Below are 19,578 nucleotides of genomic sequence, written 5' to 3'. Positions count from 1 at the left end.
CTGCTTTTAGTTAGGAATTTTGTGTTCAAACCATCCTATGTTACTCTCAGTCTCTGTGTTTGTAAGGCCGAAGGGAGCTTGTTAGGTTTAGTATGTGGCTTCTTTTTTTGTCCACAAAAACAAGGAAGTAAGTGTAGAGCCCAGAGTTGGCTTGGCATTTGGGGACTGTGAGTGGATATACTGCATTTCTGATCAAGTGGAGCACTTACAAGGACATAAAAATTATTTAAGTTTTGGTTTGCTGACATGGCATCCCTGGGGAGGAGCGGCCTAGAAATTTATTTTAACACTATGTATTGAACACTTACCCTGTGATGGACTTTGTTTCCAGCTGTAAAATGACCTCAGGTCCACGTGAGAGGAAAGCTGAAAGGAAGAGAAGGAGAGAGCCCAGGTGTCAGGCATTGAACTACTTAATAGTCCCCATCCCTGGGATGCGTGGGGTGACTTCGAAGACACCTGGGAGAATGAAGGAGCTTCAGAGAGGCAAGTGCTGAGGGTAGGAAGCTGGTGAGAGTTTAAGCTTTCTCTCCCTGTGTTCTGACCTCTTTTTTTTTACTTAAATAGGTTGAAACCAACTGTGGCAGAGGATGAGTGATTTGCACATCTTATTTACTTATTTTTAGCAGTCTTGGTTTTTTCCTCCAACTAGGACAGTAGATTTCATTCAGATTTTTCTCACAGACTGACGATTTGGCTTAAAAAATTGTGAGGCACAGCATTCCTTTAGAATGCTTCATTCTCTCCTGTGAAGGCTTTGGGGAAGGTGGGGAAGGCGCAGCTTTTTGCTGACTGATGAGTGGTGTGTTTCTGCATGCTGAGAGGGTTGGGATTAAGTGCCTGAAGGAAGGTGGTGTCTTCTTTCCTGATGAGGTGGGTTATTTGTTAGTCCACAGAAGCATGTGAGAGATGTCATCCTGCACTGTGCATTCAGGACTCTGAGCACATGGGAGGCTGAGGCTGGCCGACCGGCAAATTCTGTGACAAATTCTGGGACAAATTCTGTGCTAGATCAGATTGGTGATCTTCTCTGGGGAGTGGCACATTTTAGAAAGATCTGAATCTAATGTTCAATGTATATAATGAATTTTAGAAGATTAGTGACAGTAGAGGCTAAAGTGCTGGATGTTGGGGGCTGTTCATGCCAGAACAGGGTTAGTTCACAGTCCTTTCTCTGATGCTTTCTTTTTTAGGGAAATTGGAAAACAAAACATATAGAACTGAAATTTGCATACAATTAGGACTTTGGTAGTTTGAATGTTTGCATCTTAAATCTCCTTGTGAACTCCCTCAATGCCCAGATACAGTAACTGAGGCCTAGAGAACTGAAGAGACTTGCATGAGGTTGTAGTCAGGTTGAAACTGTCAGATGTACAGCCCTGGTCTCTGGTTTCTAACCCAGGGCTTTCGCTGCTTTACCTGCTGGCTCTTATTTCTCTGAATTTTCGTTTAGAGAGACATTCAAGAGGAACTATGGATTTACCAGGATAGGTGTTATAGGTCAGTACATTTCACATTGTGATTCATTAAAAATTGGGAGCATCCTTTCCTCTTTGCTTGTTCTTTCTCACTGGGGATTTAGAGCCTTTTTTTTTTTTCCTTGCTTCCTCCTGTTACCAGGTCATTGTGCTCCCTCAGCTAATCTGGATGTCTTTCACTGGCTGTCCTCACCCAGACCTGAGACTGTTAGAAATAGTCCCTAGAGATGGGTATCTTAAGCTGGAGGGTATGATCTTTAGTCTAGTAAGTTAGCACCATCTAACTTGATTCCACAGAAACCTTTCACACATAAGCAACTTGCTCAAATCTGATGGTTAAAAAAAGTCTCTTTTCTTTCTCACACAAGGGGCCTCACAGCTGCAGCCTCTCGCCTTCAGGGAATGCAGCTGGCATGTTGCTTAGCTCATAGGGGTGGCCTTTCAGCTGGGGCTCAGCAAGTCTCTTTGCTTCTGATAACCAGTCACAAATTGGAGGTTCCCATGACCCCTTCCAACTCACGATGCCAATTGCAAGTCCAGGTTGTTACCTATAATTCTGACTGACTGGCTGTAAATCAGAGGTTCCCACAACTCACTTCTTGGGTCCAGTTAATTTGCTAGAGAGGCTCACAGAACTAATCTGTTTACTCACTAGATTACTGGTTTATTATAAATATATATGTATAACTCAGAAACAGCCAGATGAAAGAGCTGCATAGGGCCAGGCATGGGAATTGGGGGGAGGAGCTTCCATGCCCTCTCTGAGCCCGCCACTCTGCCTGCATCCCCACTTGTTCACCAATCTGGAAGCTCTTCAAAACCTGTCCTTTTGGGATTTTATGAAAGCTCTATTACATAGGAGTGATTGATTAAATTATTATCCATCGGTATTTGATTCAACCTCCAGCCCCTCTCCTTCCGAGAGGTCAAATGTGAAAGTGAAAGTTCCAACCCTCTAAACCCAGGTATATTCTCCTTAGGTGGGGGGCCTAAAAATGATCTCATTAACATAACAAAAGATACATTTACAGTTCTCAACACTGGAAATTCCTAGAGTTTTGGGACTTCTATGCCAGAAATGGAGACAAAGACCAAATATGATTTTTTTAATAGAAGTAACAATAGCACAGACTTTACTATTAATAAAACAATATTTCTGTCCTCAAAGAGTTTACAGAGTAATTAAGAGTTTGGAGAATAAGTACACTAATAACTACAATGCAAAAAATATAAACAAAAAACAAAAAAAAACCCCAAAGATGCGGTGGGACTTTAACCTAAAGGTAGCCCCTGCCCACTATAGGCTGTGGGCTGAGTTTTTACAACCATAAAATGGTTGACAGAAAATCAAGAGTAATGATATTTTGTGAAACTTTAAAATTATACAAAATTCAAATTTAGTATTCCGAAATAAAGTTTTATGGAACACAACCATGCTCATTCATTTATTTAGCATCTATAGCTTATTTCCCACAACAATGACAGAGTTGAGTAGTTGCAACACAGACCACATACAGGGGTTTGGCAAAAGCAGGTTTACAGTTGTGAGTGCACAAATCACAGTTTATTCTTGTATTATGATTTATTTATTGTACTTATTATTTTTAAATTATTATTAATATACTTTTTCCCACCCTGTATATGGCTTAGAAAACCTAAATATTTACTATCTGGCCCTTTGCAGAAAAAGTTTGCTGACCCCTTGGCTGTTCATTTAGGGCAATGCAAGAAAACTCTCCAACCAAGGAGGTGAGAATTGGATGAGTTGTGAAGGGTATGAAAGAGAAATGTTTGAGGGGACCCACATTGTAAGTGAAGTCAGAGAACTCAGGAAGTGAGGAGCATGTTCAGTGAGCAGCATGTGGATTTACTTCGCTAAAGTAAAGTATGTTCACGAGAGATGGGAGAAGGACAGACTAGGACCGTTCCATAAATTGATCAAATGCTAAAATAAGTCATAACTTCTTAGCTTGATAAGCAATGGGAATATTTTAAGGGTTTGGGGAGAGCAGGTTTGGGGTGGTTGGGAATAAGCATGTTATAAAACCATAATTCTATTAGCTCAATCTGATAAAATGTGTAGCATAGAGTAGAAGACAGACCAGTTAAGAGAGCTTCTATAGTGCTCACTTTCAGTGTTTGTTTTAAACCTTAGAATAAGGGACTAATGCTCTAAGAAGGAATTTCAGACTTTTGGTAAAAGGAGAATCTTTGTCTAGGTATTCCCTGAACACCTGCTACCACCATTGCCAGCCACCCCCATTATTACCTTGATTCTACACAGTGCTTTAAATCTTCTGTGTTGTGTTCTGGGTGCTTCTATACCATGGCAGAGCTGGACTGCTGTACACCCATAGAGTCTGCACAGGTATCACGCAGTTTCATTTTGCTAAGCTCACTGGGCTTTGATGTGACTTCTAAAACTAGGGAATTCTTCTAGCCTGGAGCTGTTGAGTTATCCCAATTACAGGGGAAAAAATGGTTGTTGGATTGCCCTGGGAATCTTTTATTCCTATTCTTGGGTCTAGTCCTGAGCTGACACAGGGATAGGGAGCATCATCGACTTCTGGTGAGTCAAGCAGAATTATGGGAAGAGTGGTTACGTCACCCTACCTTCTTGAAAGTCTTGAACTCAAATCTTCCTGTGATGACACAAAAGATCCTCATTTCCTGCAGTTTCCCAGTGCCAGGCACTGACTTGGTGCTCTGTGTCTCTGGGTCATGCAACATCACTGATGAGAGGGCTGTGGCACAACTCATAGCTGTCTATGCATCAAGAAGAAAGAAAGTAATTTTCATTGATCTCAGGACCTCAGAATCAGACTCAATTCAGCTTAATATTATGGCTCAAAGATTAGGTTATAATAAATCACTGGATGACAGGTTTATATGGACTGATTCAGAAATTGTAGAATTTGCCTGCCTAGTTTTAAAAACAGATTAGAGGTAGTTTTTCTCTTTCAGGGCAACAGAGGGTACAGTTTCTCTCTGCCGAACCACAAAGGAGAGGTGGGCTGGTTCTCTGTGCCATGAGGAACACTGTCCCTACATTTCTCCAGTGAGCTATGAGGATGAGTAGTATGACATTTTTTGAGAATATAAGCAGAGCGAGAAGTATGATGTTCGTGGAATAGTTTTAGATGGAATTCTCTATCTGCCTCACTACATTGTCAGGAAAATGACAGAAATAGTTGGTTCATGGAAAAGGCATTTCAGGAACTCTGGCTGGGTTTAAATTCTCAGACACAGGAAGAAATGACAAAGCCTGCTCTTTACCACTTGCTCAATCCCTTCCTTCTGATGAGAATGTAGATGAGGGTGACTCTAATTTATTCATTGGCTTTTCCCATTTAATTAAATAGCCACAATTCCTGACCCATTCCTCCTACTTCCTTCAGTAATGCTTTCTCTGCTCTCTGGTATTTTCTCTCACCTACTTTCAGAATTAATAGGAAACCTGGTCTCTAAACTGTTCTCAGCATCTCAAGTGTGACTCCTCCCTGTCAAAACCTTCACAAGGAAAATGAGTCATGGCATCACCTGGGGGATGATGTCATGATAGCACAGCCCTTGCTTTGAAATTTTGTTTGTACTTTTCTATTGGACAGAGATTTTGAAAAGGGGAGGATGAAATTTCAGTGGCAGACCTGAAGCCTGGTCCTCTAGGCACTCAGAACTAGCCCAGCATTGGCTGGCACTGGCCACAACAAAGTCTGGCTCTGGATTTTTCCACTCTCCAGTCCACTTTTCACCTTGCCTGGGAGTCTTGAGGGGAAACCTGCAGAGTAGAGGGGCCCTCCCTTCCTAGGGCGATTTTATCTCACGTGCAACTTGTACAAGTATTTTGAGTTCCAATCTGGCTCAGCCACTTACTAGCTGTGATTTTGAGCAAGTTACTTCATGTCCCTGTGCCTCAGTCCCTCCATCTGGGAAATAGATTTAAGTTGATTGTGTCTGTTTTGAAACTTTAGAATAAAGGACTGATGCTCCAAGGAAGAATTTCAGACTTTTGGTAAAAGGAGAATCTTTGTCTAGGTGTTCCTTGAACACCCTCTACCACCATTGCCAGCCATTAATTAGTCCCTTATTCTAAAGTTTAAAAACAGTACCCATTGCACAACCTTGTCAGAACTAAATAGTTAATATATGTAATATATTGCCCTAACCGGTTTGGCTCAGTGGATAGAGCGTTGGCCTGGGGACTGAAGGGTCCCATGTGTGATTCCGGTTAAGGGCATGTACCTTGGTTGCGGGCACATCCCCAGTAGGGAGTGTGCAGGAGGCAGCCGATCAATGTTTCTCTCTCATCGATGTTTCTAACTCTCTATCCCTCTCCCTTACTCTCTGTAAAAAAAAAATCAATAAGATATATTTTAAAATATATATGTAATATATTTAATAAATATATAATTGTGTGTATACATAAAGAACATAATAATAGACTTTTGGTAAAAGGAGAATCTTTGTCTAGGTGTTCCTTGAACACCCTCTACCACCATTGCCAGCCATTAATTAGTCCCTTATTCTAAAGTTTAAAAACAGTACCCATTGCACAACCTTGTCAGAACTAAATAGTTAATATATGATTAAATATTTGTTAAATGCATCTAAGATCATTACTAAATATTTTACAACGTGTATTTTCTCCACTGCAGAAGGTGTTTCCACACCACACTTGCATTTCTCATCTGATGCCAAATTTTGTACAGAGGTTGAGGCTGAAGATTATGCTTACTTTGATGGAAAGGATAGAAAAGACACAGGGTGTGAGGGTTAGTGCATGTAAAAACCTGCTCTAGCCCTGGTTGGTTTGGCTCAGTGGATAAAGCGTCCAACTGCAGACTGAAGGGTCCTATATTCGATTCTGGTCGGAGGCACATGCCCGGGTTGCAGGCTCGATTCTCAGTGGGGGTGTGTGCAGGAGGCAGCTGGTCAATGATTCTCTCTCATCATTGATGTTTCTATCTCTTTTCCTCTCCTTTCCACTCTGAATCAATAAGAAGTATATTAAAAAATAACAGAATAATGTACTTAGAAGAGTATTTGCACATACTACTATAGTAATAGCTTTTAAAGATTATTAATATTATTTTCTCCAAAGATCTTAATGTATTTTATAGTATTTACATTTAAATATTTTTTTTTTATTTTGGAGAGAGAGCATTTATTATTTATATAAGGTATGTAAGCCCTACAGAATTCTTTCATGTCTCCTTTCCCCGCCCCCCTTGACCTCTCCCTGCCCACCTACATGAAGCACTTTACCAATACTATTTTTTCATCATCAAGAAAGTTCTTCACAGTAGGCATTAGTATTACAATATGAGGGATGAAGAAACTGAATTCTAAAGAAATTAAGTAGTTTACCTCAGATTGTACATTTAAGTAGCAGCTGAGCCAGGATTTGAACTCAAATCATTTGATCCCAAAGCCAGACCAGGGAACGTGTAATCATGTGTCAGTGTCAATGACTGATGACCAAGAGAAAACTGGATGTCAAAATCAAAGGAGAGGCAAGAAAGGGAGAATGAATAGGACAATAACATTATGAGCAAATTTAGACTCGGTTATAACTTACAGAGTTTTCTAATGTCTTGTGTATTTGCCTTTAAAGTGCTTAGCGACTCAGGGATAAGAATCCAGTTAAAATGGGAGTCTGTCCTCAAACTGTGTGTCTTTTACCCAGCACCAGCCTTACCCTACAACAAAATAATTCAATTTTTTTTCACACATGGAAGAATACAACATATCTCCTAGAATCAGAGAAAACATTCTTGTACTTTTTTAAAGATTTTTTTCAAGTACTATTGTAAATGGGCAGTCACGTACCTAGTGATTGATAGGACATTAAGGCATGTGTAACTTAACGTTGATAGATAGCAGTGTCCCTGCAAATCATCCCACCTGTGACACTACATCATATAAACAAGCACACTGTAAAGAGCAGTATGTTTGCTCTGCAAGTGCAGCTTCAAGAAAAATCTCCTAGCTCCCCCTCCAAACATGTTCCTGCCTCTGGCCCTCCCACATAGAAATTCTGGAGCCACCTCTGTCATAAGATCTGAAATGTAGATCAATTCTGTTAACTGAAAAGTACTTCAAATAGTCTTACTGCTGATATTAGCATTGTTATTTATTCAATGACACTTTCTGAGTGTTACATGTTGAATTCTCAGGTTGAATTCTCTGATATTTTAAAATGTGGGAGATTGGAGGCCTATGTTTAAGGCCCATTCTATCACTGGGGGGCTTTTCACCAATCTTTTTTTTTTATTTTATAAAGGGGATAGCACATATGCTTAGCCTATTTTATTGTAATTTCTTGAGGAAAAAATTTATGAAGTTGAGAGTACTTTAAAACCTGTAATATAAAAGTTCAAGGTGCTGTCTTTTTTTTTTTTTTTTTTTTTTTTTATGTTTTTTTTTTTTTTTTTTTTTTTTTGCAAATGGTATTTCCAAGTTCTTTTCCATTCAATTAGGCTTTATAATGACATGACCTCTGATGGCATATTATGACCCTCACTAGTTATTAGGTACAACGAAATTCAGAAGAGCTTTACTAACTATCCAATGGGGCTGTATTGGATAGAGTTGGAACTCCCAAATCATGATGCTTCTCTCTCCTCAGGACCAGATGCTCCTAAGCTAATCCCCAACGAAATGCCTGGCAGCTGCATCCAGAGCTTTTAGTAAACATGAGTAAATAGACTACATCTCAAAACCTGCACAGGAAATTGTTTTTCTGGATTTGTAAGGGATACGGGTAGGTCAGTGGCATAGATATATGAAATAAGAGCTAAATGAGATTTTTGGGGAATGAGGGGTTGTCAGGTGAGGGGTATATACTCTGATAATGAATAGACTTCTAGTTTAAATGTATTTCTATCATCAAGATGCTGAACCACATAGAGGTTTAGGAATGAATAAAGATAGAATTAGTGTGTGTGTTAGGAGGTACAGGAGTGGGATTGGACAATGCAAACAGATCTGCCTCCTTCCTAAAGATAGAAAATAACTGGATTGAGTATTGTGGCGCATTTTGGACTGTTTCCTGCTTATTTCTTTGAGGATAGATAGCTTACTAGTACTGTAGAGTTAAGGAACTGGACTCTGTCCTCCCTGGGTGGGGATACCAGCAATCATGGAGATGAATATATCTCACAACCAAACCTCCTTTGGTATGTATCTTATTAACATGCCTTGACTTATTGTCATGATAATGTAGAAATTACTCTGAGATGAAATTACTCATGATGATGGGAATGATTATGGTGAGAAAACCAGTAGCAGCTACTCCTTTTGAGTATGTACAATATGTCAAGAACTCTGTTAAGAATTTTATATACATTAACTCATTTAACCCTTAAAACAACCCAATGAGTTAGCCCTAATTTTCCGATCTTACACATAAGAAAACCAAAGCTGACTTGCCCAAGATCAAGAGTTGATAATTAAGTGGCAGAATCAAGATTCAAGCCTAAAGACCTATAATTCTGCAGCCCATGTTCTTATGTACCAGGGAATATTGGCTTCCCACATTCAATTTTAAAAAGCACTGGATGGGGAGTAGGATTGAGAGTGGTCTCTGGCATTTAGAAGCTGGACCCCTTTATGTTTGCTCAACTGTCTCAATTGTGTTGTGTTCCTCACATGGTTCTGATGCGGGCTGTTTGACATACTAACTGTATATGCTGTACAGTCATAAATGTAGAGGGTAGAGGAATCTGACTGCAAAAGAGTGGCTTGATGAAGCCCCCAAGCATTAGTTCCCAGAGCAAAGCAAAGATACACAGCCAGTGAGCTAGGTGCTGCCCACTGGTATGCTCTCTGATCACTAACATAGTGTGACTTGTAGTCACTTAATTACAAATAAATATTTTGGAGCAACCATCATGTGCCAACACTACTTCAACTACCAAGACTTCGAGGATTGTACAAAACTGACAAGGTCCTGCTCTCAGAAAACGTATATTCCAAGGCAAGTTTCAGTTAATAATGAAATTAAAATAGATGTCAGTGATTCTAAGCACAAAGAAGGAAAATCAAGGTAAGTAGACCAAAAGTGACAGTTTTGGGGGAAAGATACATATCGGAGTGGATGAGAAAGGTCTTTCTCATTCACTTATTCACGGAACAAAACTTACCAAGTAACACTGACTTAGAATGTAATTCGTGAAAGAAGTTTAATTAAAAAATGAATTAATCACTTTTTGGTATAGTAGGAACAATAGAGTAATTTTTAAATAAGCACTTATCTTGTCCTGTATTCCTCAGTGTCTAACAGGAGTCATTTTGCAGTGCCTTACTTGGAAGGAAGACAGTTCTCTGCCAGGTTCCCTGGGCTCTCAGTACCTTCTCCAGATGCTCAGGCTGTGCTTCACTCTTGTGAACTCTCATCTGAGAAAAATTCACCTGTGATAGTGATACAAGGGGCTGTCTGTTACTAAGATGCTTTTCTGTCTTTTCCCAGATGCATTGGCTGCCTGCTGTTCTCCCTTTTTCTCCAGTTGTTAGCAGAAGTCTCACAGTCCCTCTTATGTCCTGGTGTGTGATTTCAGCCTTTTCAGTGGCTTGATGGGGGAGTCCCTCCCTTTTTGTTCCTAGCTGTGGTATGCTGTCTTTAGTATGCTGACTCTTGTCTGTTAGTGGTCTCTATAGGCACAGACACCTCTCTCCAAGAACAGGGTGTAGTGTCTGCCCACCTTTCCCTTCTTTGAGCATGCCAAATGTAGAGGTAGTAAATACTTGTAGAGGTAATGAACACTTAAAGAGATAGTGAACACTTGTAGAGGTAGTGAACACTGATAGAGGTAGTGGACGCTGGTAGAGATAATGAACACTGGTAGAGATAGTGAACAGGCAATGCTTATCAAAGGCTCTACTCCAGCTGCTCAAGAGTGGAGCCCCTTCCTCCCAGAGCTGATTCTCAGCAGGTATTTACTTGGGCATCAGTGACTTTGACCTTGATTCAGTCAGGTTACTTATATCTTTGTCTGCCATACCAAGGGTTTTTCTGAAAGAGTTTAGGCAAATTATTCGGTTCTGCATGTGCCCTGATAGATCAACCAACATAAGTATGTGCCTCATCTCAAACCTGGGCTCCCCCCAGTCCCAGTTTAAGAAATGGGGCCTGCCTTCCTTAAATGACCAAGGAATAGTCATCTCACCCTACAACTTTAGGCCCTGAGGCTCATTATACAGATAAGTATAAAAAGAGAGAAGGGGAGCATCTCCAATAATTCCCCCATGAATATTTTCACCATTTTACTAATGGAAAAGCAGAAATATATATTTAAAAGTAATTTGATTGATATGACTGTAGGCAATCCAGAGATAAAATGAATGTGAATTTTTTATCTTAGACTTATTGACATTTCTAGGAGCTTTTAAAATTACTTTCATTATAATGTCATTTCTATAGTTTTGTGACTTCTCTCCTTGTCTGACCCTTGCACATTCATTTTCATAATTGGTTTTTGTGTTCAAACTCACCATATGAAGTCAGTTATTCAGTTACATGTTGTGGAAACATACTTGTCTTAGTCAGGTGCTCTTCTTTGCCTATCATCGTCTTTCTGAAGTGGCACTGAGATGTTTAAATTTAGATTTATTCAACAAATAGTAATGAGCATCTTCTATGTATCAGACGCTATTTTAGAAACTGGAGATTTGGCTTTAAACAAAATAGACAAAGTCTTTAGTATGCTTGTCTGTTAGAAGGCACTAATTTAATGTGCCTTTTGCCTCTTCTCTATTTGTCTTTGTGGGACAAATAGAATTATAAATATATAAAATAAAATAAAATAAAATAAAATAATTACTCTTTTGATTGGACACTGAGTTCTCCAGTATTACCTTGTACTGTGTTGAACATGCCACTTCATATTCTTTTGGAAGCAGGTGGGCTGTACATGTTAAATAAATAATATATGGAATTGAGCTGAAGACCTATATCTTGATCACCAGCTATTATCTGAAAAGGTAACATTACTATTCCAATGTCCAATATAGGTTATTTGGTTTTCTTACATAGTGAGTCAATCAATTGGCATTTATTGTCTACTTATTATAACTCTGGAGCTGCAGCAGTATGCTACACCCTTCAATTGAAGGAAAAAAGCAAGTTCCCTTACTACTACTCCGCCAGGATTTGAAAGATCACTCTTGATGTCTCACATTCCCCTGGAGAATTGCTTAGTTATCATATATTTGTGCTCTCACCTGCCCAGAAACTAAAAAAAGACTTTTCACTGGACTGAAAACCGGGGGTTTCAAAAAATGATGATATTTCTTGGCAAAATCACAATAATTTCATTGTTTCTACCTGCATCCTACTCCCCAACCCCTCACACCATAGATATTTCAACAGTATTGACTATTGAGGGAACCCTAGGTATTTAGGTGTTTTAAATAACACCTTCTTCCCTATAGCTGCCCAGAAACCTGCAGTCAATTTATCTGCATAACTGGAGGAGACTGGCCCATCCTCCTTTCCCTCCCCCATAAGAGCATTTCACTGGATTTCTGATCTTTGACTGGGTTCAAAGAAAGCACAGAAACTCCACTGTGAATTTCTTTACTATCTGGATATTTCCCTTAAAGTATGTGCTATCAACTATGCTTAAAATCAACTAAGCTTAAAAAAAGAGTGAAATTTTCTTATGTGTGTGTCACCTCAAATAATTATTAAAAATAAAATGAGTTGTAAGTAAATATCTGCCAAATTTTATATATATCCTTCAACACTTTATTCTGGTTTTCTATGGGTTAATAAGATTCTCATAGGCATGTAAACTATAGTGTGCTAAAGAAAACTTTGCTTAGAATATTTATTTCCCTTTAATTTTGCTTCTCAGAAATATCTTTTGTTCAATCAAGTTGAAAATATTTTGGTTTTCTAAATATATTATTAGAATAATTGGTATTACATCAATGACTTTCTAAAGCATTTAAAATTCAATCCTGCTTAAGAGAAACTTTGAGGTATTATAAAAGTAGTATTTATAGCTGGCAGCAGTAGATACAGGGCCAAGTTTTTCATGCTCTGAAGGTTGAGGCATTCCTATGATAATTGGAAAACGTTAAATGAATTGAGGTGTCCCAGTTAAATGGATGATGTTATTTTAGTTCTAAAAGTCAGGTTTTCATGGATTTTTGCCCAAATTTCTTTTGTAACATAAAGAATGCAAATGTTTGGACATCTTAGAATAAATCCTAAATTGTCCACTTCTCCTTCCCCGAGAGAGAAAAGAAACTATTAACCAGAGTAACAATATTGGATATTAAATAACTACTATTTTTTGCTTTCTTATCTGTAATTCTTTTTTTAATATATTTTATTAATTTTTTACAGAGAGGAAGGGAGAGGGATAGAGAGTTAGAAACATCGATGAGAGAGAAACATTGATCAGCTGCCTCCTGCACACCCCCTACTGAGGATGTGCCCGCAACCAAGGTACATGCCCTTGACCGGAATCGAACCTGGGACCTTTCAGTCTGCAGGCCAATGCTCTATCCACTGAGCCAAACTGGTTAAGTCTATAATTTTTAAATATTAATGAAAATATTGCCCTTTCATCTAAAGAATGTAGAAATTTGACTAGGTCTCAAAAAATGACTGTAATGATTCCCTTCATCTTCTTTAGACCAACATTCACCTAAGATTTTAGTCTTGGTTGAAAAGTAAAGATTTCAGATATCATGGTTTTCTCTAATACTTCAAAAATTACGGATGTCCCAAATACATTGGTCAGTAAAAATACTAAGCTACAACAATAAAAATTCCTGAATAAGTTATTACAACTCATAATGGTACTCTTCCTACCTGTAATACACTGCACTGGAATATCCTCCTCAGTGAATTCACATTCAGCAACAATTCCATGTAAAAACAAAATAATTTTTAAATTCCCTCAGAAGACATCAGAGCTCAGCACAAAGCTTATTTGTAGCAAAGCTGAGTACAAAAAAAAAAGCAAACAAAAAAACAAAACAAAACAAAACAAAAAAAACCCACCTATTTTAATAAGACTTATGAACTGACTCTTTAACCACTAAATACCAGTATACTCTTTTTATGGACCTTCTCCAGCTAGAACTCACATGTTTATTCTATACTAGAGGCCTAGTGCATGAAATTCGTGTATGGATGCAATCCCTAGGCCTGGCCGGTGATCAAAGTGTGAGCATCTGGTGTGGAAGAGTAGTTCCCTGCCAACCTCTGGACCCTGGGCAGCACCTGGGTCCCCACGCGCCCCCTTCACCTGAGTCACAGCACCCAAGTCCCCACATGGAGATGCAGTGAGCGGGCTGGACGCTGCAGGCTGGAGCACAGCATGGGCCTCTGGGCCGCCCAGCAGTGCTGCATGGAAGCAGACTGGCAGCGTGGTCTCTACCAGCTGACCTTGCAGACCGGCTCCTGTGCGAAGCCACTGGGAGCCCGACTGGCCCCTGCAGTCCCAGCAGCTGTGATCTGGCTCACTTGGAAGAGGCTGTGTGGGTGCAGGTGGGCTCTTCAGGGGTGCCTGGCACCTAAGCATGAGGGCTTCCCAGCACTTGACCCCTGGAATCCTGGGAGAGAGTAGCAGGGAGAGTGAGAGTGAGCTCAGTGGATATCCCGCATTCTCACCACACCTCCATCCTCATTACCCCCGCCTCCAAGTAGCTGGTGAGAGGCCGCAGCCTCCCAACCCGGGCAACCGCAGTAGGTTGGTCACTGCTACCCACCCTCAGTTTCCTGTCTCAGCCCGGGGCTTGGCCCTGATTAGGTGATCAGGGACTGCCCACTGCTGGTTGCTGTTTGTGGGCGATGGATCAGGGCTGAGCCCCCCCACCCAGCTCCTTCAGCACCTGGGAGCCTGGCAGCGGTCCTGCCCATCACCACTGGTCACTGTCTGTGGGGCGATCGGCAGGGCAATCAGGGCCCCGCTCGCACCCACCTTGGCCTGGCATCACCTGCTTACCTGCTCCACCATTCCACCACAGTTCTGCTCTCATCAGTGCCCATTGGGGCTGGCAGCGCCTCCACTGCTGCCCACTGCTCGTGCCACATTGCCTGCCATGTTCTGCACTGCCCTCTGGTAGTCAGCGCACATCATAGTAAGCGATCAAACTCCCAGTCTCTCAGTCGAACTGCGAGTTGAATGACTGCCTGCATATTAGGTTTTTATTATATAAGATGTATAATTTGCATATTAGGCTTTTATTATATAGGACTAGAGGCCCAATGCGTAAAAATTTCTGCACTCAGCAGGGGGGGAGTCCCTCAGCCTGGCCTGTGTCCTCTTGAGTCTGGGACCCCTCGGGTGATAACCACCTGCTGGCTTAGGCCTGCTCCCCATGGAAGTGGGCCTAAGCTGGCAGTCAGAAATCCCTCTTGCAGCCCGGCAGCACTCAGGGGATGTCCACTTGCCAGCGGGGAACAGGCCTAAGCTGCAGTTGGACATCCTTAGCACTGCTGAGGAGGCAGGAGAGGCTCCCACCACCACCACTGTATTGGCAGCCATCCGCCTGGCTGTGACTGAGCAGAGCTCCTCCTGTGGGAGCGCACTGACCACCAGGGGGCAGCTCCTGCATTGAGCGTCTGCCCCTGGTGGTCAGTGTGTGTCATAGTGACCAGTCATTCTCAGTCGTTCTGTGGTTAGGGTCAATTTGCATATTACCCTTTTATTATATAGGATACAAGCCTGGTGCATGGGTAGGGGCTGGCTGGTTTACCCTGAATGGTGTCCTGGATCAGGCTGGGGGTCCTGCTTAGGTGCCTGGCCAGCCGGGGGGAGGGACTGAGGGCTGTTTTCAGGCTGACCACATCCCCTTCGTGGTAGGGGGCCCTACTGGGTGAGTGGCTGATGGCTGTTTTCAGGCTGACCACATCCCCTTCGTGGTAGGGGGCCCTACTGGGTGAGGGGCTGATGGTTGTTTGCAGGCTGGCCCCAGCCCCTTCAGGTTAGGGGTCCCCCCTGGGGGGCCTGGCCAGCCTGGGTGAGGAGCTGAGGGCTGTTTTCAGGCTGACCACATCCCCTTCGTGGTAGGGGGCCCTACTGGGTGAGGGGCTGATGGTTGTTTGCAGGCTGGCCACAGCCCCCAGCCATCCAAGTTCCCCGTGGAGGCTGGCTGGAAGCAGGGATCTGGGATTTATTTGTCTTCTATCATTGAAACTTTCTTGACTTTAGTGGAGGCCACAGCCAGCCAGGGCAGGCAGGAAGCTTGGCTTCCTCCATCTCTGGGGCAACTAAGCCTCCTGCTTGCTCCAGCTCCGTGGCTGCCGGCGGCCATCTTGGTTGAGTTAATTTGCACTCTGATTGGTTGGTGGGCGTGGCTTGGGGTGTGGCAAAGGTTAGGTCAATTTGCATGTTTCTCTTTTATTTGATTAGATGTCTTACTCCACAAGATCGTTAGAAGATCAGGTGTCTGCTGTGAATTCCTGGTAAATTATTGATTGTTAAAGCACTATGGACTTATTTTAACAAATAACATTTAAAAAAGAATCCTGTGTGTCCTGTGTGGGTAGATACTCTATTCATCTCAGTAGAGTGTCTATAGTGCCTTGTATAGGCACTCAGTATTGTTAAATAAGTAGATAAATGAGAATTTTACAAGGGTGCTTTATGGATTGTCTGCTACAAGAAAGACCAAGCTATTCCACGTCACTGAAGCAATAAAATTGGACTTGGGTTGAGTGGGAGAGGAGAGGACCTAGTTCAAATACCAGTTGAGCCACTCACTCACTTTGAATTGAGGCAGGTAACTTTTCAGGGCCAGGGTGGCTGTTGTTTTTTTTTTTTTAGAAACTGAAAGGGCTATGCTAAATGTACTGACTGATGTCTGGTTTCCCTGGGCTCAAAAGTCCTTTGTCTTAGATACAGTCTTCTGCTTCTTTTGTTAAAAATATGTTTTTATTCATTTTTTAGAGAGAGAAGAAGGAAGAAGAGAGAGAGGGAAACGTCAGATGAGAGTGAAACATCTATCAGCTGCCTCCTGCACGCCTTCTACCAGCATGTGCCCACAACCTGGCATGTGCCCTGATCAGGAATCAAACCAGCAATATTTTGGTGCACAGGGCGACTGAGCCACACCTGCCAGGGTTTCTGTTTCTTATTGATAAAAGTCAATTTGGCCTGACATCTTGGGGTTGCCCCCACAGCTAGCTTTAGGGAAGGTTCTCTTCTTCCTTCATCTCTCTACAAAATACACTCTTAGTCCAACTACTTCTAGTACTGTAAAATTAATTAAACAAGAAAATAACCTCTAGTTGAAGCTATATTAATAGAATCAATTACATATTTTTTAAAAAGACACACACACACAATCTGTCACCGTCTAGCTTATGACCCAGTTTTTATTTAAAATATTTTTGTTTCTAGATGCCTCTGTTCAATCACTTAAGTCTGACCTCGTAGGCTGATTTATTCCCTCCATTTCCCTCCTCCTTCTGTCCTCTCTCCTCTCCTCTTTTGTTTTTTCTTTCCTTCTCCTCCCTTCCTTCCCCCTTTTCTTTCTATCCCTGTCTCCCTCTATCTAAAATATTTGTAATAGTTGTCTTTTTCCAACCAATCTCTCAAATCCAGTTTCCCTAAATCTCTAATGACATCAAATGGTCCCGCCTGTTCCTCCAGGTAAAGCTACATGCCCAAGGAGGACTTTGAGTACCTCTTTGGGCGTATCAACCCATCCGGACACCTACCTTTTACAGAATAATCTTCACCTCTCACTTCTAACTCAATCTTTCGTAATTCTCTTCCTTCCTGCCTACCCCTTATCTCTTGTATTTCTTAGACTCCTGGATTGTTCAGGTAAAACTGGTCCCACAATCTTGGCACCAAAGTCTACTCTGTGCCTTTCTAAATAATCATTTCAACATAGAGGCTGTGTATAGAAGCTTAAACACTGATCATTTGGAAAATTAAAGTGGCAGATGATCAGAAAAATTGAGGTGGGAAGAGAAGGATTGAGTAGAGCTCTTCCTTTATCCACGTAAAGTTTCTTTCTTTATATCATGCAGATTCCCAGCTTCCTTATTTTATTGTTTTCCAGCTTTTCAAGAATTTCATCTCCTTCGATTTATGTTCTAAAAAAAGGGGGGAGGGCTCTAAAATTATAGCTTTCTTGAATCACTAGAGGGTCTTTTCTGCACACCTGCCCTCTCTGAGATAATTGGTTTGTCTACTTCCCAAGGAGCAGTATTTGTATTAAAGAATCACTTGGCATCAATGCCCAAGTGCAGATGTCCTGTCATATAAGATGGTGCCTCATTCAGAAAACTCAAGATAGAGTAAAATAAATTAACAGCATCTCGGCTCTATGCTCCATTCACAACTGTTAATTTAACAGGGTTATGCTTCCATCTCTGAGCAGAGAGTGCCTGGCAGGGACAGCTGCTCCCGTGCCCCAGATTGTGCCGTGTGTCCCAGTAGGAGTCTTCAGGAGCAGCAGGAGAGTGGGAAGGCAGTAGTGCATCAGAGAACTGAGCAGTGCAGCATCATGGTCCTTGGAGGAGGGAGCAGGCCAGGCCTGTACAAAGTGCTTTTCATTTAGTCCTTCTTTCTTTGTGTGGATATACACACAGTTATCTGAGGAAAAAGTAGTTTTCTTGGATTTTACTGAAAAATTGTCAGTCCTGCTTTTACTGTCATATATAGCTTTCCAAAAATACTTTTGTATATCCACTGCACATTGATGAACTTACCTAACAACAGGCTCATATGTTTGTCCAAATTATGTCAGACAGGCCTACAAACTGATTAGCTGGATCTAGGTCACTGGGGCAGAGCTGGTATGACAGGTGGAAAACGTACCACTGTGTTGGCCTGCTGTAGCTTACTCTTAAACTAGAGCAAAGGCCACAGTCAGGCCAAAGTCAAGATTGAAGCCAACCACAGGACTCAGTACATAATAAGCACTCTTTTTGTTGTTGTTAATCCACACCCAAGGATATCCAGAATCAAATCTGAGACCCTTCAGTCTGCAGGCCGGTGCTCTAACAACTGAGCAGAACTGGCTAGGGCAGCACTCTTTTACTATTACTATTTTAAATGTATCTTTATTGATTTCAGAGAGGAAGGGAGAGAGAGATAGAAACATCAATGATGAGAGAGAATCATTGATCAGCTGCCTCCTACATGCCCTCCCACTGGGGATCGAGCCCACAACCCAGGCATTTGCCCTTGACCAGAATCAAACCTGAGACCTGTTCGTTCACTTAATCCACTGAGACAAACCAGCTAGAGCTATTATTGTTTTTTTTAAGGAAAGTTGCTACATCGTTCACTGTTGTATTTCCCCAGTGCTCGAGAGTTAAAGGAAGGAATGCATGGAGACTATAAGCAACCACATTGGGGCACCATGGTGAGCAATGGAGCTATATGGAATTTGGGAACTTGCCCATACTGTGTATTTCTTTCCATGAATATACCTTCTATGCCTATCCTCTGATTTAATTTCCTTGTGGAAAAAAGTTATATGCAGCATACTATGCTGTAAATGTATCAAATGATAAAAAATGTGTATTTTAGTCTCTTGCTTTTAGTACTAGAATGGCTCTATCAGTAATAACATAAAACTAATTTTAGGTTTAAATTGCTTTGGGAATAAGAAATTGTGATTTGGTGAACATATACCACTTTTTCAAAAGTGGAAACGGTGTTTTTCATTCTCATTTTTTTAAAAAACAAGAATAACGGCCACTTTCTGTCTTCAAATTGTGGAGATCTGGTGTGTTGACTACTAATGTTGGACCCCACACAGGGGAAAGTAGACATCATTGTGTGGCTAGCATTCTGAATTATAACATTTTAAGCAAAAGCCCCAAAGCCCTGAACTCCATTGCAGTTGTACAAAACCCTGATAGAATGTGTTCCCTAAACCTCTACCATACTCTTTGCCCTGAATCTATTGATTTCTTGAACAGACTTGAAATCCTGGGAAGGGGCAGTGAACAATACACACAGAGTTTTCCATAATATTTTTAAACGTGAAGTTTTGCACAGAGTTCCTCTCAGCAACCCTGAAAAAGCAATTATCTGTCAGAGCGCTTTGATTAAAACCGAGAGTGGATGTGATCTGAGTAGCCAAGGTACATCCATGGAATGGCTGGTTGAAGTTT

At 41.3% G+C, this 19,578-nt stretch overlaps 1 protein-coding gene across 3 annotated transcripts in view; it reads left to right on the top strand.

Annotated features, from left to right (window-relative positions):
• The window catches only part of GAP43 (growth associated protein 43), a 97,606-nt gene that overhangs the window by 37,746 nt on the left and 40,282 nt on the right, over positions 1–19,578 (top strand). The window contains exons 1-2 of one of the 3 annotated variants that reach the window (XM_006773574.2): positions 15,856–15,903; positions 18,761–18,821. The exons of 1 other annotated variant lie outside the window; for it this stretch is intronic. In XM_006773574.2, the coding sequence (XP_006773637.1) occupies positions 18,783–18,821 (39 nt within the window). In that variant the 5' untranslated portion in view covers positions 15,856–15,903; positions 18,761–18,782. Of the gene's footprint in view, positions 1–15,855; positions 15,904–18,760; positions 18,822–19,578 lie in introns of those variants that run through there. One more of the 3 variants, XM_015570388.1, reaches the window with a different exon arrangement.

The sequence above is a fragment of the Myotis davidii genome, unplaced genomic scaffold (assembly GCF_000327345.1).
Source record: "Myotis davidii unplaced genomic scaffold, ASM32734v1 scaffold201, whole genome shotgun sequence".
Lineage (NCBI taxonomy): Eukaryota > Metazoa > Chordata > Mammalia > Chiroptera > Vespertilionidae > Myotis > Myotis davidii.
This window is presented reverse-complemented; position numbering and strand designations above follow the sequence as displayed.